Source organism: Hirundo rustica, chromosome 4 (genome assembly GCF_015227805.2).
Source record: "Hirundo rustica isolate bHirRus1 chromosome 4, bHirRus1.pri.v3, whole genome shotgun sequence".
Classification (NCBI taxonomy): Eukaryota; Metazoa; Chordata; class Aves; order Passeriformes; family Hirundinidae; genus Hirundo; species Hirundo rustica.
In genome coordinates this window covers 5,572,995-5,594,634 of record NC_053453.1, presented here as the reverse complement: position 1 = coordinate 5,594,634, position 21,640 = coordinate 5,572,995, and the positions used below count along the sequence as shown (strand labels likewise).

At 40.4% G+C, this 21,640-nt stretch overlaps 1 protein-coding gene across 4 annotated transcripts in view; it reads left to right on the top strand.

The window, feature by feature from the left end:
* The window catches only part of USP6NL (USP6 N-terminal like), a 111,886-nt gene that overhangs the window by 35,943 nt on the left and 54,303 nt on the right, over positions 1-21,640 (top strand). For 3 of the 4 annotated variants that reach the window (XM_040062624.2, XM_040062625.2, XM_040062622.2), the window contains 2 exons: positions 15,135-15,208; positions 17,087-17,169. In XM_040062624.2, coding sequence (XP_039918558.1) covers positions 15,135-15,208; positions 17,087-17,169 — 157 coding nt within the window. Of the gene's footprint in view, positions 1-8,719; positions 8,884-15,134; positions 15,209-17,086; positions 17,170-21,640 lie in introns of those variants that run through there. The other variant, XM_040062623.1, reaches the window with a different exon arrangement.

Below are 21,640 nucleotides of genomic sequence, written 5' to 3'. Positions count from 1 at the left end.
AAGTGTAGAAATTCTGCTGTCTATTTAAGTAGAGTAAGGTTTATACTGTTGACTAATGCAGCCTAAAAGCTGCAGTTGTTGTTGTAGCTGCAACTAAAGTTGTCTTTAGTGTGGATTATAGTAAAACAAATTTAAGTTGAAAATTATATTTCTTTTTTCCCCCAGTCTTAAGGGAGACTGAGTTGTTTGTAAATTCTTTCAAGAACTTGCTGTCACAACAAGAAGCTTGTTGTTAAATTCAACGGTTTCAGAAAACTCTAAAACAGGAGAAATACTTGATAGTTTTCTTTCACTTTCAGATTTGTGTGACAGCAGATGACAAGCAGTATGTCTGCTGAAGAGGGAAGAGTTGATGAGAGGCTGTTGAATTTTCATCCAGTTTGAGGCCCTTGGAGTGATAGCTCCTTATCCTTCCAAAATGTTGTAATTGAAGGAACATTCATTATGTTCATCCCCTTCATTTCCCATCCTATTGCTAGACCTTTCAGGAATACGTTTGCAAAGATGGTTTTGGTTTACTGCATTACAGTTCCTTGCTTCAAGAAGAGCCTTTGGCTTTGTTTGTAGTAAAATCAGAAATGCAAAGTTGTCATTTTAACATGCACTGGGGAAATGTCTTCAGTGCTAAGAGGGAACCACAATTCATAACCAAAATGTGTTTTTCCCTTGCAAGTAATTTTGGGTTTAACTCCACTGATGAAAATTTCACTGATGAACTTGCTGAATTTTCGTGTGAAGTTGATGGATTTCAGAATGAGTGTTGCCCTCCATGGGAGGGTTTCCTGCCTGACCACTGTGTCTACCTTTCCAAGTCAAAAAAACAAATTAAAGGCCATAGAGGCTCACGTAGGGCTTTGACCTCTAAGTTTTCTCTCTGCAGTTGGTTTTAGTTAGAGTTCAGAGCTGTTGTCTAGTGAAGGTTGGGTTGTTTGGTTCATGTCTGGGTAACCAGTCAGCCCTGTTGCTCCTGGTCTGTCTGAGTTGCACAAATGAGAACTTGAACCCTCCACAAAGTGCTGAATATCTTAATAGCATGTCTACAGGCACAGCAGACAGTGGGTGGATGTGTGTTTAAATCCCAGCTGGTGCTGTTCCTCCTTCTCTCTGGCGGAGAGAACAGCTCATGTCTGCCCTAGGGGAGGGTTCTGCAGTGGGTCTGCTTTTCCCAGGGAGCAGGATTGTGTTTGCCAGGTGCAGCTCCACAGGCTCAGCCAAATCCTGACTCTTCAAATCCTGTGGATTTGATTCTGTGGGGGATATGAAATTCACAGACATTGAGGGGGATCTATTGGGAACAAAATGGGTTATATGGGCTGGACTGGAATCCCTAAAAGGCTTTATTTATGTATTGTCCTAGAGCTAATGCTTGTAACCTGGAATAGGGATTTCCAAAGTGCTACATCAGTGTTTGTATTAGATGAAGTAGGCTTTCTCAGTTTACTGAGTTTAAAATTGCTTTTTAAAATTTCAGGTAATTTTCTGCTGAGATATGAGATTCTCTGACAAACAGTTTTTTCTGGGTTAAGGGTGGTTTTCTTTGATTTGGCTTGTTTATTTAACAGAGTGTAGTGGTTTTAAATCAGATCATCATTAGTAGGTTCAGTGCATTATTGACTTCAGCATAAACAAATGGATTTTTTTTGATGCCTGTGTATAAGGCTTAGACTAGAATTAACATCATGTTTGTTTTGCAGTAGGAACTTGTGAAAGTGTTCACAGCATGTGTTTGTTCTTCATTTCATGGTATTGAAATAAAAGTACAGATTTTGAGAGAAGTAGCATTGAAAACTTGATGGTGGGTTTGTGGTACTGAAGTACCTCAGTGTTTATCTTCTTCTAAGCCAGTAAAAAGAGACTGTTACTGATATGCCTGTAATGCACTGATTGTTAAACTTATTGTTTCTGTGCAACAGGAGTATAAATTAATAATTATCTTACGTCAACACTGGATATTTGTAAAATGTTTTCAGAGTAACCAAAGAATGAGCTAAATGGTGCCTCTTGCTGTGATGTCTTACCTGAAGGAGATTTAGAACCTCTTTGGAAAATTCTGTTCTGATTCTGTACTGGCCTTTAAAATCAAAGATTCAAACAAATGCCTCTTCATTGTTGTTTTGTGGTCTTTTTCCACCACAGGCTTGTGCCTGCTGCTCAGTGGTGCTGACATCTCAGTGTTGTCTGTACTTAACTGGAGTCAAAGGTTAGGGAAAAGGACCAAGACCTTTTTTTGCACACTCCCCTAAGTTTTAGGGATAGATTGCATCTAAAATCTAATTCGGTGCTTCCTCTAGCAAAAAAAAAAAAAAAGAAAAAGGATATAATAAATATATATAATAAATGGATATAATATAGGTAGAAGGCTTTTCTTACTGGTACAGTGTTCTGTAGCTACACAGCCAGAAAGTTTGAGATCTTTTTTCTTCCCCCTTTCTCACCACCTTCGGGTTGTTTTATCCAAACTCTGAAGTTGTTTTATATTGACAAAAGCTTTAACTGATGCAAACTAAGTGGAGGCAAACAAATTCATACAGGTGTTGCTAATTAGCAGTATGAATGCAGCCTGATTGTGATTCGGTGGGTATGGCTCTGGGATTTATTGCAGCTGCTCTGCTGGGTTTTCCCTCAGCTTGGGGCTGGGACCAGGCACACAGGACAGCCTTAGAGTCCTAATTCCTGTTTCGCATGGGAAATGCCGTAGCTGTTTACTTTGTTTTGTTTACCAGTCCTCAGTCAGTGAAACTGAAAACAACAGAGCCTTCTTGCCTACCACTAACTTCCTTTTTTCGTAGCAAAGATGAAGAAATTTCCCGTTTCTACTGCCATTTGACAAATTCGTTTACCTTTCATCTGCTGAATTCCTCCAGCCTTTCCTATAACTGCTTTCTAAACGTGAAGAACATGGATCTACTGCTGCCTGACACTTAAGATGATTTTTAAATGTTCAGAGGGGATTTCAGCATTTCCCCTCTCTCTTAAATGTCATTTTAGTTTTTAATTAAATGAATGACAGATACTGTAAGTAGCCAGTTATTCAGCTCCCTGCTGTGTAGACATGACTGATAAAAGCAGGCAGGTGTCTAAATTTGCCTTGATGTCTTTCTGTGGCCTTACTCAAACTTAGCACAGAGCCACCAAGAGAAGGTTTAGTGTCATTCGAGCTTCTTGGTGCTGTTCAGACTTTTCAGAGGATCCTATTTGTCCTTAAGGTATTATTGCTGCAGTTAAAATGTTTATCTGCTCAAAGATGAATAGCTCAGAGACAAGAGTAATTGAGGAAAGCTGTTCAGCTACGGTGAACTGAGCTGTGTATAAGTCAGTTTGGTTTTCTTTTGTGAAATGCTTTCAGGATGTTGAGATGACAATTAAAGTTGAACAGAGAAGGGCTTTGCAATTCCTCTCACTGTTACTGTGGTTTTTGGTGGTTCCCTCTGTGTATCCCAGTGGTAGATGGAGGGATGCCTGAGATCCACACTCTGTGGGATGGATCACAACAGCCTGTAGCTCCTGGTGTAACTCGTGTAACATGCTGTAGCTGGAATAAAGCGAGAAATGGTTTTTCGTTCTGCCACAACATTCACGATATTTTTCTGCTGTGTATTGGGCTGAAATTGAATTTAAACCTTGAAAATGAATGCCAAGGTCTCCCCATGCAGAGGCTGTGCCCACACAGGCAGAGCAGTAGCTCAGCACCTGGGAGGCTCAAGTTCAGGTGTGAACAGAGGCTGCAGGGAGCTTTTCTCATGCTTTGGGCAAGGGCTCATCCCTGCGCACTTCATGTTGTCTCTTGCAGGAGAAGGCAGAAAAGTCAAAGGCTGCTAGTACGTGTGCAGCTGGGGAGTAAAAGCTGGTGCTTTCAGGAGCTGTTCATCTGTTGCTTGCTTGTGAGCTCTTCCTTTCCCATCTCACAGGGGCCAGCGAGGTTTGGGCAGTGCCAGTTCAGTGCCTGTTCAGCTGGGTGCCACCCTGGGGCTGTGGGTGCTGGGCACCTTGGGGGAACTGCTGCTGCTTCCCCTTGGTGCTGTTCAAGCTCTATTCCTGCCACCTTCAGTCAGAGCTGGTGTTTTCCTGAGCTGGCTTGGAGCTCTTTAGTCTTGTTAAGTGGCAGAATAGCGTCTATTACAAAAACAAACCCTCCTTTTCTTCCCGTTGTAATCAGTTAAATCGGCTGTGTAATTAAATGATGAGCTGGACTGCGGGTATGGCAGTGTATTCAAAGCTCGTCTGTGTAGAAGAACAAATCTCTTTATATTTGAGCCAGTATAAAATGATACCAATGTGGATGAAGTTTTGTAACTAGAGACCTGTTGTAGCTTCTCTAGCCCTGCAGAAGAAATAAACCAGCTTCCTCAAGAATTAAGAACCACCCTCTTTTAAAAAACTTCATCCAGAGTCTGTATGAATGTTGTCTTGGTGATGTTTTAAACTGGGAATAGACTTTGCGTCATTAACACTGGATTTTAAAATATAATTATTGTTTGCTTCATTAATTTTGACTAATGCGGAGAGAAAAATGATTAATCAGGAGACAACGTAATTAGTGCAGTGTGGCAACTGACTACTTAATGTCTGTTAACATGGGAAGCATAGCTCGTTATGAAATGTTCTACATTGTTAGAATTGAAAGTATCAGAACCATTTTACTCTTTAAAATGATACTGCAAATCTTAGTGCTGTGAAAACATTCATACTCTACCGCTAATTATGATGTTGAAAACAGGAAATCTGAAAGTATCTTGGAAATAATGTCAACATTTCAGAGAATTTTTTTAATGTTCTTTTGATTTATGTTGCTGGGAAAAATGATTTTTATATGTCATCCTGATATATGGCATTGGGAAAGCAAAGAAGAAATTTATTGCAGAGAACTGCTATGTTCAGTCTTGCTGAAAGATGGTTTTGCTTGTGTGTTTAGTAGCCTGTCATGGTTAAAAGAAGTATGAGCAGCGTCAGTATACAGAAAGGATATTTTAGTTCTCAAAAGCCTCTGGGAACTGCAGGCATAATATGCTTTTAAATACAAGGGAGCAAAAAAAAAGGCATTTTCAGCTAAATTTGCTTATAAAATCATAACTAGTACCTGAAAAACCACTGGTGTAAAAGAATGCCTTGACTTACATTAGGTTGAGGGTAAAATTCCTGAAATATTTCTGCTTTTCGTCTGTCAATACTGCTTCTGAGGTTGAGTGTCTGATGTAACCATATAATGCAGCAGATGATTTGCAGCGTATTTTATTAAGACATAATTGTGAATGTTAGGGCTAGTGCTGGGAAAGGTCATGGATTTCAGGGGGAGTGTGGGAGTAATACTCATGAGCTGTAGGTGAAACAGATTATGTTAGAGTGGGATCAGTTCTAGCCACAGTAGGAATCCTAAGAAAAGTAATCTTTTGGTGGAAGACCATAAAATGATTTGCATGTAGTAGAAAACCTGTTTTTCCATGAAGGCCGTGTCTCTGTTGTTCCATGGCTGCTGCGTTTTAATGTGTTCACACACAAGGCTGGCAGTGTCCCCTGGAACAGAGGGATGTTCCCATTGCCACTGGAGCAGCTGCTTGGAGGGCTGACATGGCTGAGCTCGGCAGGGTTTGCATCTCCTGAAAGACAAACATGTACGTGAGTGACCACTTCTTGGTGGCCACAATGCTGCTCTTTCATAGCACTGAGGAAAGAGAAAAATTGTCATGAAAAGGCCAGATACCAACTACACCCTTGGGAAGAGAAGAACAAAGGATGACTTAAGCTTGGGCATAACACATGAGCTAGTTGTGGCACAAGTCAGACCAGTCTTTACATACTGGCAAGCCCCAAATTATACCAAGCCTGAGTTTTTACATTTAAGTCTATTAAGAGCTGCCATAAATGTTTCAGGTTGTGTTGACAGAGGTCTGGGCAGGAGGGTGGGTTGTGCATTGGCTTTGTCCTCTTTTTCTTTCAAGAAAGGAGCATTGTTCAAAATCGGGCTTCCTCATTTCGGTGTAGCTTGTTGAAGATTGGCAATTGTGGTTTCTTCTGGCTCTGCAAGTGATCATGTTAACCTTCAGCAAATTAATTATCTTCTGGCTCACGGCTGCACACAACACTTTGTAAAGTGGAATTGTGGTAGAAGCCTGCCAGATCTTGTCACTCGACTTTGTAACCCTTGTGGGAACTTTCATAAGGCTCAGTGGTGAGGTGATGACATGAGCATTCCAACGGCAGCTCCCAGCTGGTTACATGTAGGCTTTGCTGATGGAGTGATCTAATTTTAAGGTGTAATTATTGACGTGAAACGCACAGAAAAACAAATTGCAAATTAGGACTAATTAAATGGCCAAGTTGTATTTTATTAGAGTATGTTCTTTTTCTGTTTTATTTCTGTTTTATTCCAAGTTTTGTGCTTTCATTGCTCCATTAAGTAAAAGTGTTAGTAAAGCTATGTTATTAAAAATAAAATGATAGGCATATTGCAGTAACTGATTAATATTGGTAGAGTTTATGTAAGCCCTTTAGTCCATTGTTGCTTAAAAGCAAGATAGAGTGTTTGATTTAAATTCCATGCAATACATAGACTCCTAAATTTCCATTTCATGTTTTGACACAGGCTTCCCTCTGTGGAATACTGCTTAGCAGGGCTGCCTTGATTTCTCTGCTCTTGCTTTAAGTCCTTTGGGGATAACTTTAAAATTGATTTGAGAGGGTTTTTAGTAGCACTTAATTCTACTAATTTCCAAAGTGACCATTTTCCATTGGTGAATGTGCAGTGTCTCATAGGGGATGTTGCAGAACTGCAGGAGTTCTACCACAGTGAAACTTGATTTTTCATTAAGACGAGTTCAGTCACGTTTCTTCAGGGAAGTTAAATCTTTACTTTCATATTTTTCACTTATAACTCCTCAAGCTGTAAAACTACAGTAGCATCTACTCTGCTGATTATTAAGAGGGGGAGGGTGCATTTGTTCTGCTGTTGCAATGGGCTTTTTTTAGTGCAGAGCATAATGCAATATACTGATTTTACGAAGAGTTTTACTCCATCCTCTAGCTTTTTTCTTTTCTTTGGAATAGAGAGAAATTTCAGTTAAGCCAAAATCTTACCTTTACTGTGTGTAAGTCTACTTGAAAAACACCCACAAACCCAGAAATGCTAAACTTGAGAGACATAAAAGAAATATGAGTATAGACATCTATAGTGTGTGTATATATATATATGTGTGAGTAATATGGCTTATTGTTACCCGGGATTAGTGTGTGATAGAAAAGCAGCAGTGATGATAAAAAGCAAATTGTTTTCAAGTGGTGAAGGGGTGAGGGAGTTCACCTGGGACAAGTGCTTCTGTTCCTTGCATGTGAGTTCTTTTCATCCTCACATCAAACACGTTCACACATAAGGAAACAGAAAGTAGCTGTTTAACAAAACCAGTTCAGTGGTTCTGTTATGAGTAAAGTGGAAGATTATTTCTGTGTAGCAAGAGGATTGCTGTTGTGTGTGTGTCAGCAGTAAGAAAATGCTGCTTTTGAGGGAAATGTGCCTGGTAGTGGACACGGCACTGGCTTAGTCTAAACTCATACTGATTCCAGAGACTAAACTATTGACACCTGGGCTTGGGTGGGATCCATGAGCAGTAATCAGTGGTAAAGACAAAGGAGCTGCTGCTCATTACCAGACTCTGTGCTCTGCCAGACGATATGGGGAGGAAGGTTAAAACAATTGAAGGAACTGTTCTTTTTTCAGTCTCTGAGGAAGAAAGAATAGTCCAACACACTTGATCAGATCTCCTGTTCCTGGTATTTTAACACTTCTGAGTGCAAGAAAACCACAAAAGGGTTGAGGCTGGAAGAGACCTCTGAAAGTCATCTGGCCCAACCCTGTGCTCAAGCAGGGCTGTGCAGAGCTGGTTGCCCAAGACCACGTCCAGACAACTTATGAACATCCCCAAGGATGGAGAGAGATTGCACAGCCTCCCTGGGTAACCTGTGCCAGTGCCACTGATCATCTTTCAGCTGCTTCACAAAGTGTCTGGTGGTGTGTGTGCCCTGACTTGCTTAGGTTAGGATGTGGAATTGGCTGATTCCTGGCTGCCGGTGTTCCATAGCAGCAGAATGGCTGTGTGAGAGACCACGTGTGAGAGCTAAAGTCTGTGCAGGAGGATGGTTTTGTGTGTTTGTCCTGGGATATTTGGTATGGAGATCTGTTTTTCAGGTTTTACTCCTGAATTTTTGTACTTTTATCAACAAAAATGTTGTTGCCAACTCCTGACGTCCTAGGTGTTTCAAGTCCCCAATATATCTTGAACAGTAAAGGAATTTTGATCAGGAAATATGTAAAATCTCCATCCTTTAAGTAGGGAATGCCAGTTACAGAAATCTAAACTGTATTTTTAGAATTACCTCATTTTGTGGTTTCTTAGGTAATAAGCCAGAAAGAGGGTGCTTCAAGCCCCATTTCAAGTAAGTCCTTTCAGTAAGATGCTTTTCCTACAGCACTTGGAAAACACCAGTAAGAATTCTTGCCCGAGAATATAACAGTGGTGTGTTACAGTAGCCCTGGCCTCTGAGGCTGTTTGTTCAAATCCTTTTGTTTATTATGAGCTGGAATGCAGGGCTGTGGGCTGGGCTGGAGAACACCAGCGTGGTGCCTTCGTGACACTTGGCATTAACAAATGGCATCTTTGTTCCAGCCTCTGCAGCTCCTGGAACTGTAGAGGGGCTGTGTCTGGAAAAAGGAACACGTGTCAAGTGGCTCAGTTGTGTGGAGCAAATGCGGCAAGTGGAGGAGGAGAACTTTTCTCCTGGTCGTTTTTGATAAACAGTGATTTAGAATATGGTCTAGAAGCAAACAGTTTTACTTCATGAAGACTAAAACAGAGCTCTGCAAGGACTGGGAAGAAAATGACAGTCTAAAGACTGGTAAAGTGTTGTGTAAAATTTTATGTCCTGATCTTTAATTGTTTATATTGTGCTATTTTAATTCTTATTTCAAATTAGTGATAACTGAGTTTGAAATTCGTAATACTTTTTAAGGGATAGAATTATGTTTTAATGGTGGAAGAAAAGTAGCTCAGTTAACTTCTGGAAATTTGTATTTCAGAGGAAGCGTTGCTATGCAAAAGGGATTGTTTTTCTAACTAACTAGGTCGTTTTATGTTAAAAGTTCTTCTCTGTGTTAGAAGTTTTCTTTGCATGAAGAGAAAGTATAATAGATGACGCTTTTAGTCCCTTTTGTTCAGAGCAGGTTTAGTATTGATGTGCAGGTATTTACCAAGATTCTTCCTTTTGAACATCGTGTACCCACGACAAAATACTACTAAGTGTACGTCATGGCTTTTATTTCATTGTTTATGGGAATGAAGTGGAAGGAAAATAAACAGCCTGAGTATTTAAGGGACTTTCTGCTATGACCAGAGACTTTGTTTATTGCTCTGATATGTGCTTTGAATGTGTAGATGCCTAGCAGCTGGTGGTAGTGCCTGCAGACAGGAATTTGTGCCAGTGCAGCTCTTTGAGCAGTGGGATGTGTAATGTGCAAACAAGCAAGAATTTCAGTAAAGTAATGGGAAACAAATTAACATTTTCAGTTTTTTGGGGTTTTTGAGAGTGTTCTGCGGTTGGAGAGAATGATGGTGGGTTAAAGGACAAAAAAGGAAGAAATCACTTTTCAGAATTTGGGATAAGGTTACACAGGATGCTCTTCGTATTGAGCCTCAGCCCCATGGAAAGAGGCATCACTTCTGTGGGTGCTGGACCACAGTGGGTGAGCCTGAGCCAGTGTGTGCCCAGGTGGCCAGGAAGGCCAATGGCATCCTGGCCTGTACCAGCAATGGTGTGGCCAACAGGGCCAGGGCTGTGACTGTCCCCCTGTACTCAACACTGATAAGGCCACACCTCAAATCCTGGGACCAGTTTTGGCCCCCTTGTGACAAGAAGGACATTGGGGTGGTGGAGGATGTCCGGAGAAGGAAATGGAGCTGTGATAGGGTCTGGAGCACAGGTCCTATGAAGAGTGACTGGGGGAGCTGGGGGGGTGTTTAGCTTGGAGAAAAGGAGGCTCAAAGGGGAAACTTAGTGCTTTCCTCAACTCCCAGACAGGAGGGTGTAGCTAGGCTGGGGCTGGGCTCTTCTTGCAGATAACAAGTGACAGAAAGAGATGAAACGACTTCAAGTTGCATTGGGGTAGTTAAGATTGATAACTTGGAAAAATTTTGTTCCTGAAACGGTTGTCAAGCACTGGAAATAGGCTGCCTGGGGAAGTGGTGGTGTCACCATCCCTTGAGGTATTTAAAAGCATTTGTGCTTGGGGGCATTGTTTAGTGGTGGGCTTGGCAGTGATGGGTTATTGGTTGGACTCAATGATCTTTAAAGGCTTTTCCAACCTAAACAAATCTGTGATTCTTCTTAAATTTATGGCACATGTCTAAGAGGCGGTTCATTATACTGCTGCTGGTGCATGAGCAGTGCTGTATCCTGTACCTGGCTATTCCTTCAGTGTAAGGAACTCGCTGAGGCTCTTGGTGGTACTCGTGTCATGCTACCTTCATGAGGGAGCTACTCCATGGGTGTTACTTTTGACAGGTGAGGTACAGCCTAGCCATTTTTTAGGCTGTTTCAGAGAGAACAGCACTAGTGAATTTGAGTAACCCCAAAGACCATTCCTGTAAGTTGTATGACTACTTTTGTAGGGACTAGAGACGTGTGCTCAGTAGATTGCGCATGGAGATCACTTTAAAAAAGGCTGTGCCTTATGGTTTGCAGTTCTGTAGCTGAACAGGATTAGAAGCCATGCAGGATTAGACAAACAATTCAAAATACAGGTACTTAGTAAACCTTGTACAGCAACAGCTTTTCTTTTTGTGGGAAAGACCAGTGTTTCGCTGTCTTCTCCCTCAACAGCAGCTGAGTTCTGCCAGGCTGTGATGAAAGCCAGGTGTAACTACGGGCTCTGTGTTAGTCACCCCAAGCAGGAGCAGCTGAGCTGCTGCCAGGCTGTCACAGGCTGTTCAGCTCCTTCCTGACTGCTGGAAACAGAAGGGATAGTGCTGCCAGTTACCCTCCTTCATTCTGGAAAACTGAGTTACTGCAGGGACTGCAAGAGGGATCCTCAGTGTTTAGCTCAGTGATTTAAATGAGTACCAAATTACTGTAAATTATTGTAAATTTTTTTTCCTCCTACCCCCACCTTAAAATACATATATAGGTAGATTATAAGGGGTCCTTGGGTTGAGATTCTCAGCTGTCTGTAGGTGACTACATCTACAGCTACTCTTTTTCCATGTGGAACAGAAGAGAGAAGATGGCACTCAAGCAAGAGTAAGGCAGGATTTTTTTTTCAGTTTCATCAGATCAGATCATCAAACCATACCTCTGTTTCTTGCAAAAATCTCTGTCCTTGAGAATAGTTTTAGTAAAATTCAGTATTTAATTTTTACATCTAATTGTAGGCCAGGACCTTATTTTTTCTTTACTAGTGTTTATTTTTTTTTTTGGATCTGTTGTTTTGCTGTTAAATGTCACTTCTGGCAGTTAGTCTCTTCCAAGCAGTTTAGCATTCATTAAAAGAGCATAGTGTTACATATTTTTAGTTTGCATTATGTCTATTACTGCTGAGGAGATTCGAGACTCTTGGAAATTTTCACAGTGAGAACAGCCATTGGAATAATCTCCCCAGAGCAGCAGTGGATTCCCCAGGACTGGACACTTCTAAGATTCAGCTGAAGAAGGTGCTGAAGCTTGTCTAGGCTGTGCTTTTGCCAAGAAAGCTTGGACTAGATGGTCTCTGAGGTCCCTTTCAACCTGTCATTCTCTGATTGATGCTGGGCAGGATTTTAGCCATGCTGCTTGTACCTTGTAAGCCTGACTGATTTGGGGGGGACTTGAAAGTGCTGTTTAGCATGCCACCATTGACAGAATTTATCATCAGATCATTACTAATATATTTCCACATTTTTTAGTTCAAATGAGTTCTCTGTACCACTTAATTTACTATATATTAATGTCCACCTCATTTGAGATGGCGTTGTTTCCTGTATCATTTGTAATGCTAACTTTTAATTAGTAAATTTAATCATACTTGTGTCATCTTTAACTGCTTTCACTGAGAGAGCACTGAATCAAACTGCTAAGACTTTAAAGACAAATAACTGGCATTCTAATTTAATATTTTTGTGTTTTTTGTGCTGAAGAATTTTTCTTGTTCCCATATTTAGCTTTTACTTTATCAGGAATTAATATGTAATTTCTAAGTTGGAGATATTTAAATAGTTCCTCTTATAAGAAAAATCATGTACAGTGCTTATCTCCCAAAATAAAACCTCTTGCCCCCATCTCAAGCTGTTTTCTGGGTTTTCAGTATTGATGGATTAATGAAACATTGAACTATCTCAGTGCAGCTGGAAGGTTTAAGATGATGCTGGCAGAAAGCAAAGAGGATTACTTTAAAGGCAATGAATATGATAATTTACACACAAAATATAATTGAATTGTCCTGAGACACAGAACATGCCAAACTTTGATTCACACATTGCTTATGCAGAGGAAGGGATGGTAACCCATGGTCATATTCTCAGCATAAATCAGGAACTCGCTTTCTGGTGCAAATACAGTTTGGCATTCTTTTAAGAAAAGGTTTAGACTTTTTTCAGCTTACATTGTTATTCTGTCTGTTTTTTTGAAGATCTATGCATGTCCTTTTGAGCACATTTTAAAATAAAAATAGCAACCCTTTTTAGTTCTGTTTATAAAATGTATCAACTAGGTACTATGTGAATATACTGACTACTGTGTATTACAATACTGTCTGCTTATATGCAGCCACACTCTTTCACTCTTTCTCAAATTAAATCTAATCTCTTCTACTTGGAATATAGTGAAAGGACTTTTTAGCTATTTCTTGAAGCTTAGCAGCTGGTGTACTTTAAACCAGGGAGCTTTTCCCCACAGCTGTCCATTGGAGAAGTGTAGATTAGGGTCAATCAGTACTTGAAGTCGCTGAAGGAATATCAGGTTTCTAAGGAAGTTAAAAGTTTACTTTTTAAAAACCCATAATTGGTCTTCTGTAAAGACTTGCTGTAAGCGCAGATCTGTCTAACAGAAGGAAACACAATTTAATTTTGATTACAGTTCCTTTTTATCTTCTCACTTTGAATGTAAAACCAGGTTTCATCCACTGCTTTTAGTCAGTGTTGATTTGGTAGCTTTAGTGGATGTCATCAGTTCAGCAGACACGCTATGTCAGTGAGTAAAGCTTAGGAACCAGCTTGTTGTAATTGTGCTGGGGGAGTAGATAGTGCTGGCACACCCTGGCAGTGCTGTGAAGTTGTGTCTGTGCCCTCGGCTGCCACAAGGCTGGGGAGGGACTCTGGTGAGAGCTGTGTCTTGCTCAGAGCTCCCGTGGGCATCCAGGGTACCAGAGCCCTGCAATGGCTGTAAAGCTGAGTCAGGGAAAACCAAACCTGAGACCCAACTGCTTTGTGTCTTGAGTCTTCTTTTGGCTTAGGAATAAAGTGAATCCAGCACCTGAATGCGCAGGAGGAGTAGTGCCTTGGCTTGGACACACCAAAGTCTGAGCAGTATGAAATGATTCTACTCACCCCTTGTTTTACAGGGAGGAAATGATTTGTCAATGTTGTAGCTTAGAGATGTGAAGCTTCCAAATATAGCAGATTGAATTATTTGTTTGGGTTTTTTTCTCCCTCAAATAACTGTGTAAATACATGTGTGCTGGTTTTGCTGCACATTGGAAAAAATGACAGAGCTCTATGTATCCTTAATAAACAGGAGTAATGTGATTGACAGATGATGGTGACAATGGGTGAGGGTAACCAAGTGTGACTTCTGGGGATCATAAAGGGAAGCTTTGAAGAAGCAGCCAGACTTTCCTTTAGGGGAAGCTTGGGATGAGCAGTTGTCTGAATGCTGGTGCTTGTCTGTGGTGGGTCATACTGAGGTTCTCTTAGCATTCCCCTGGACAAAGGTGGAGTAGAAGCAAGCAGAGACCATGTTAAATCTCTAACAAATGGCTTTGAAGGCCATCTTGGCACAGCTTCTTGTCTAGATGTTGTGAAATATGTAGGTAACCTTTATTAAAGAAACACTTGGTTTGAACAAATAATTGTTAGAAAACTGTAATATCTGATCTGTTTTTCTATTTCGTGGCCCAGATGGTTGATATGTACAATTCCTGAAGTTCATTATGTTGCCATGAACTAGATAGTGATAAAAACCCACATGCTTGGAGTTATTTTTATAACAGTGCTAGACTGAAATATATTTTAAACCTTCTTCAAGCCTTGCTTTATGTGAAGTTCCTTGCACTTTAATAATCAAAAGAATTCAACTCTTGAAACTTTCACAAACTTGTTAATTAAAGCTGATTTACCTCATTGATTTGATATAATTATATTTTGGGATATTGAAGTACGTTCTGTTGTTGGATATTCAAAACAGAAGCTTTTCCTTTCTTGGTGCTCTCTGTTCCTGTCCATGTGCTAGAGATGGTTTCTGCTCAGGGAACAGGACTGAGCAAAACATGAACTCCACTCATGTAGTAAATGCTTCATCTACAGTGTTCTGCTGTCCAATGCTTACTCACACACTGGTTTTTTTTTTCTTGCCTGTCAACCTTCCTGTTGTCATATCCTTACACTTATTCCAGCTCTGGATTGCCCAAGTTGCAGTTCTGACACCCTTCCCTGTTTTCTGAGAAAAAGTTTTAGACAATTTCTGAGAAGCCCTGCAGTATTTCTTCAGTATTCCAAAATCTCTACAAATCCTGTAAATACTTCACAATTTTCTTTTAAGCCAGTAATGAATGTTTCAGCTTTCTATGGCTATTAGAATATTTGTGGAATTGCCAAGTAACAGCCTTTAGTACTTTTTTCAGTCTTTCAGTTAGTGGGTTGTACAGAATTATTTTTTTACTGTATTTAATATCTACGTTGGTGGAAAATCAGAAATGTTCTAAACTCAGCAGTTAAGATACTGTGCAGTAACTGCGTTGAGCAGTATTCAGGACATACCCCAAGGGCGTATTTTGCTTTGACACAATAGTTTTTGCATTTCTCCATTGAAGTAGTCTCCCTGAAGTTGATTTTCCAAGTATTTGGCTGCAGTTCTTTTTTCACAAGGGAGAAAATCTGAACAGCATTATTTTAATTTTTCTACAGGTGCAGATGCTGAGCAGGATGCTGCTATCAAACTTGCCCAGGAACGAGCAGAGATAGTTGCCAAGTATGACAGAGTAAGTGAACTTTATAGTAATTGAAGATATTTTATAATGAATCTTAGTAATATGTCTGTTTAAAAACTGAATAATGATCCCACCTATCTGTTGTTTAAAATTCCATGTTGAGTACTAACCTGATGTTTAATGATACATTGTCCTTGGGGTGGATTAAACTCTCCCTCCAGAGGGGATATTGGATAATGACTCAACCAACTCATTTTTCAGGTGCATAGCAAGTTACTTTGGAGACTATTTCAGGGAGTGTATTGTATTAGAACTAGTGAAAGTGGGGTGTTTGAACATGCTCAGTGTATCTATGCAATCAGAAGGACTCTGATTTTACTTTTTTTCTTTAATCTTTGGTTATGGTAGTACAAACACTGAAATCATTGAAGAATAGAAGATGAGTGAGCTGTATTGTTTCTGATATTGTTGTGGGGAACTAAAGAAATATCCTGGTCATGCCATGTTTATTCTTGGACCCCTTGTCAGGACAAGCCTGGCACAGAGCATGCCTAGAATGCTTCCATGGTAGTCAGGTATTTCTGTAACCTGTTCTGATTTCCTAAACAAATTTCCCCAAGCTCCTGGAATCTGCTCAGTCACTGCCATCCTCAGCTGGACAGGAGAGAAAGAAAACAACAAAAGGCTTATGAGCTGGGATAAAGGCAGGGAGAGGTCCTTCACCAATCACACTCATGGGCAAAGCAGACCTGAGTTGGGGAAATTTGTTTAGGAAATCAGAATAGGACAATAAGAAAAAAAAGTTGGTTCTAAAACATTTTCTCCTTAACCCTCCCTTCTTCCTGGGCTTAGTTTTGCTCCCAGTTTTCTCTGCCTCCTCCACCTGAGCAATGCAGAAGGATGGGGGATGATGGGGACTGTGGTCAGTTCATCCCCCGTTGTTTCTGTGACTCCTTCCTGCTTGGGGGTTTGACTCCTTAAACTCTTCCCTTTTTCCAGTGTGGGGTCCCTCCCACCGGCTCAAGTTCTCCATGAACTTCTTCAGTGTGGGTCCTTCCCATGGGCTGCAGTTGTTCTTGAGCTGCTCCAGCATTGGTACCTCCATCAGGGTCAGTCCTTCAGGCTCAGGTGCTCCAGCACAGGTCTTCCACAGGGTCACAAGTCCTGCCACCAAACCTGCTCCAGTGTGACCTGGGCCATGGCCAGTGGCAGGTCCCTGTTGGAGCTTTGTCTCTCTTGGATGTGGGGGGGGCTTCCAGGAGCTTCTCAGAGCCCTGGAGCCCTCTGCTACTAAACCAGGCCACAGAAACCCAATGCACTTGGTGTTCTGAGTGGTGCCTGAGTTCATAGCCAGTGACCTCTGCATAGCCCACACCAGAATTAGATAGAGCTGAAATGTAGTTAAACTTATGCAAACCTTTTGCAAGATTGGCACTTGGAGAGGAAGAGTGGGACATGAGTGAATGCATAGAGGGAAATCTCAGTGCTGCAATGTTTGACAGCTGCTGCAAGTCAGCATGGATGTTAACTCAGGAGTGTGTGCAGGATATGCTCTTGCAGGTGATTGTTCGGGAAAGATGGATCTGGGAAATGAAACGAATAGAGGTCACTCTGGGGACCTTGATGGATTATTGTGGAGTTTAACAACAGGTGTGGGATTACTGTGACTCTGGTTGAAATGTATTCTGTGTATAACAGTGACTGAAAGAGTTTTCCTGTGATGAGGATACTGTTTGTAGGGGCTGGGTTAGGTATTCTGCTCTCTTTTTTCTTGGCTGGTTAGTTTAGGACTGGTGTCCTCCTCTCCCTCCTGCCACCATGTCCCAAAGTGTCCCAAAGGTTATGCTTTCTTTGAATGCTCCCCTATGTGTCTTTATTTATTGTGCCATAAAACATAATTTGGCTTTTACTTTTTTCCTTTCCCCTTAGGGACGTGAGGGAGCTCAGATTGAACCGTGGGAAGATGCTGACTACCATCTTTACAAAGTCACAGATAGATTTGGCTTTCTACAGTAAGTAGCAAGCTTGTAAAGAAAATAAGATTAAAAGTTTGCTACTATTAATATTCAGGCTCTTTATTGTATTACCTATTTGGTGAAAGTATTATTATGCCTTTAATAGATATTTTGGAAACTGCTGTGTAAGTGTTACTGCTGGCTAATCTTTCACTGTGCTTTTCAATTCAGTTTCTATCTGTTTTTTTATTTCTGTAATTTGATCTTGCATAGGGAGTGAAATGTTTTAGAATATTTTATTGGGGAATGAAAATTGATAGCATACAGAAAACATATTTCAAGCTGAATTGCAGATAAATTTTGGTTGTGAGTAACTTAGTTGGATGTAAACAAACTTGAAGTTCTTGAAGGATTTATAAAAATTTAGTTAAAATGTTTAATTTTAAAAAGATCCCAACACATTAAGGTTACTCAATTGTTGTATATGAGCAGTAGTGTATCTCAGCCCATCAAAGATAAGTATCTTTTGGCTTCATATATTTTTTAACCTTACTGAAATCTCTGCTGATTTGGGACCTAATTTTGAATCAACTTTAAGTCAGAAAATGCCAGAATCCAGATACAGTTTCCCCTATAGGTGCCTCCTTTGTAACATAATCTGTTCCTTTTTGGCAAATAGAAGATTTTAGAGTATTAAATTGTATTAGGGTTTCTGTGGTTGGCAAATGTAAATATCCAGCTTGCAGAAACTGAACACGAGCTGACTTGCTACTTTTGATGATATTAGGACTCTCTGAGGTTCTCGGTGTTTGATATTTTTGTTTGAATACACGAAATGCAGTTTAAATCCAGAAAAATCAGAGATAAGTGAAAAACTTAGTAATACCTATATCATCCGTAGTATTGGGAAGGGGGATGTGTATGTTCTGGTTTTTGGGCTCTTTTTTCCCTTTTTTTCCCTTCCTTTTGGCAATATTATTTTTACAAGCTGTCAGTTAAAAGTCATCTTTACCTTCAGACTGCTTGTGCTTCGTTGGGGTGAGTTAATTTGATGTGTGACTTTCAAAGAGATCTGTTTTACACCAAGAGGTCCTTGTGTTGGTAAAGCCCAGCTGCAGCAGCACATGCCTGCAGGTGTAGCGTTCCTAATGGAGAATGGATGTCAGAGTTATTTTATTTCTGGGGCAGAAGTGATGGAAGCCACTGCAGGGTTCACCTCTGGCTTTGGTACCCTGGTGAACTCCTGAACTTTTCCTGTTATTGTGTTGTGATACTTGCATTTTTATGTGTTAGGCCTAGCAGATTGTTACTCAAGTCCAGTCATTACCCCAGAGCTTTTTCCCAGGACATCTTTACTCACCAGCACAGAATTAATTCTCTATATAGTCGACTTCAAGGGATGAAAGCTGAAAGATTTAAATTACATAAAGACAGCACAGGTTAACAGTGTGTGCAGATAATCTCTTCACTAATTGTGCCTATTTGTAGCTTATCCATGTCCTGTTACAGGGCAGATTTCACCTGGGTGTGCTCTCAAGGCTGCTTTATGATTACTTAAGACAAATTCAATGTCTTGCAAATGATGTTTTCATTTTCCTGAGAAGCAAAATCTCTCCTAATATAAGAAATATAATTGGGATAAATATATCAACTGCCTTACTCTGAAACAACAACTTATATTGCACTATAGATTTTAATTGTGGTCTGGATCACGTGTGCTGTTGTACTGGGTTTGCTGTGTCTCAGAGAAACTCCTGTTCTGTGGAGCTTGGAATGCAGCAGGATGTACCAAAAGCCTCAAAAGTTTATCATCCCAGAGAGCCATAATTCCCTATGACCTCTCAAGTGTTTACAGTGTAAATTAGCCAACAGGCTGATGCACATTGAAAATGAAACCTGGGGGCGGTACCAAATTTAGCGTCCTAGTTAAGGTCTACAGGGATTTGTAATCTTGTTTATATTGACATCTTAAAATAGTAAAAGAGGTGTCTTTTGTATCAGAAGGGTGCTGGGTGTGAGGAACCTGATACAAAATTAGGCCTTGTTTTCTCAAGTACAGTAGGCTTTGATTACTATCAGTAGTTCTCTCTTTTTCCTTGTCTGTGTCCTGTTTGCAGCTTTCCTTGGCTCTGTCAAAGGGCATTCCAAGTTCAGCTGATTGCTGATAGGGCAGAAAAGATAATTTTGAGGGAATGAAGCACTCAGGCTGCATGTGTAACCTGCCACTGGGTAGAAGATGGGAGAATATAAAGGCTAGACACATTCCAAGAATAGTTTCAGTCTAGATCAGCAATTCTTCTGGTATCCCCCTGTCCTTATTTGTGTGTTAAATTGGGAATTTGTAAACTCCAGGGACCTGAAGACTTAACACTTCTATTGTCTTCCTGCCATACCACTGGAAGTGGGCTCAGGTTATCTTGAGAGACCAGACTGGGAGGTAGAGGGAAGGTGTTAAATAAAAAATTTAACAGTGGAGAAATTGGATTGTGATTGGAAGCATATAACTTTTCTCTTCAAATAAAATATGTCACTTTAACCTATTTATGAGACCCTCAGTTGATGTATCTGGCATCTTTGGTCAGTTCTAAGCGATGTGGTATTTATTGTTTCCAAGAGTTAGGTCCATCTTTACCCAATATTGTCTTAAATTTTTGGTACCCTTCAGAACACAATTTAATTTGCCTTCAGAACACAATTTAATTTGCTTGCTGCATTACTTTATCTTGCTGTTCTGTAAATGAATGTGAATGTTCTAGTTAACTTTGGAAATTGGAGTGGACAGGTTATTAATATAGATATTTAAAACAAACAAAAAAAGCTGAGTTTATATTTAATGAATTTAGGGAACAAGAAAGTCTGTTCAGTGAGAAGTACCAGAGCATTATAAAAATGAGACTTATTTGAAATGAATAAAGGGAAGTTTTAGGAGGAAGTTGGATGTGGGAAGATGGTTTCCAGCAGAGCTAAGCTGTGAAATAACCTGTGGGGAGCCCAGGGGCTCTTGAGATGTTTGACACCAGAGTGTACAAAACAAAATGCATTTAGGAGGAATTTGTTCAGTAGCACACTGACTAAATTGTAGCAGTTATGAGCTACTCTACTGAAAACATAAATTGTACAGTAGAGGCATGCAGGAACCTGGAAGAGTAAAACTCTCATTATTAGCTAAATTGTAGAAAATTTGGCCTTTACCAGTTACTGCTGTTGCAAGGCTGTAAGGAAGTGGTGGGTTGTGGTTTATTTAAGTCATGTGGTGTTGCAGGCAAACCAGACTCAGCTTGGAGAATTTTTGTCATAATTTACTGCCAGATAACATGACATTCTGACTGCCGACTTGGATGCTGGGTAGGAACACTCCAAACCACAACAGACTAACAGGCACCTAGAGGAAACACCTGTCTCCCCTCTGCCTCCCCTCCTTCCCTTGCTTTTTGTTGTGGGTTAGCCTTGGATCACCCCAGTTCCTTTGGTGAGGTGTCAGGCAGCGCAGGAGCTCCTGCACATGATGCCTTCTTTCTGCTGGTCCTGGTTTTTTAATTTTCTCCTTCGGCTCCTTTTGTCTTACATGTGTTCCCCCACCCTGGCATGGAGTTCCTTCCACTGGGAGTCCATCTCCAGCTGTGTTCTCTCTCCAATTAGTGTTATTCCTCTTAATTAATACAGACTTGTTTCTGCCAGGTGCTGTTGATCTTCCTGAGTGTCACCATGGTATACATGGAATAGTATATTAAATTAATTCATCAATTAAATAAATATTCCTATAACATGGAATAGCCTATTTAAAAAAAACCCACCCTCTTCACTTTCCAAATGTTTCTTGCAGAGAGTCTCATGTTAGGGAGCTTGTCTTAGTCATGACCATGAGCATTGACAGAGCAGACCAGTATATTTCATGTGGTTAGTGCAATGTGGTTACCAATAAACCTAAAATTATTAAAAAAAAAAAAAAAAAAAAAAAAAAAAAAAAAAAAAAAAAAAAAGGCAGCAATATCCCTTCCCAGAAATACCTCAGGCATGGTCCTTATTCAATGCAATTTGTTTTCTAGTGAAAATCCTGCTGCTGATTTCACGTGGCAGTGCAGGAATGCCGAGCAGTCGGGCTGATGTCAAAAGTGCCATTCCATTTTAAAATGAACATTTTTCCCTCTGAAGCCTAGCACCAGTGTCTGTATATACAATCTGCCAGTGTTTTGATAAGATTGGCTATTCTTTTCTAGGAAGTGCAGGAGTTGGATGCTTCGAGCTGTGCCTGCAGCTGATGGAAGCCCAGCAGCTCATCTCTGGGCACTCCCATAGGGCTCAGATAAGGCTTAGCCTGTAACAGATGACTTCTGCAACCAAGTATTTTAGGAATGGGAGAAATGCCTAAGATCTCTTCACAGATAGTCCTAACAAAAACTGTCTTAGCCGTTTTTGGAAATGAAAGTGGTGGAATGTGTTTGGTATTCATAAAAAAATCAGGGGTTTGTTTGCTCAATTTTTCCTTTTTTTTTTTTATCCCCCCTCTCCCCCCTTGTTGGTATGTTGT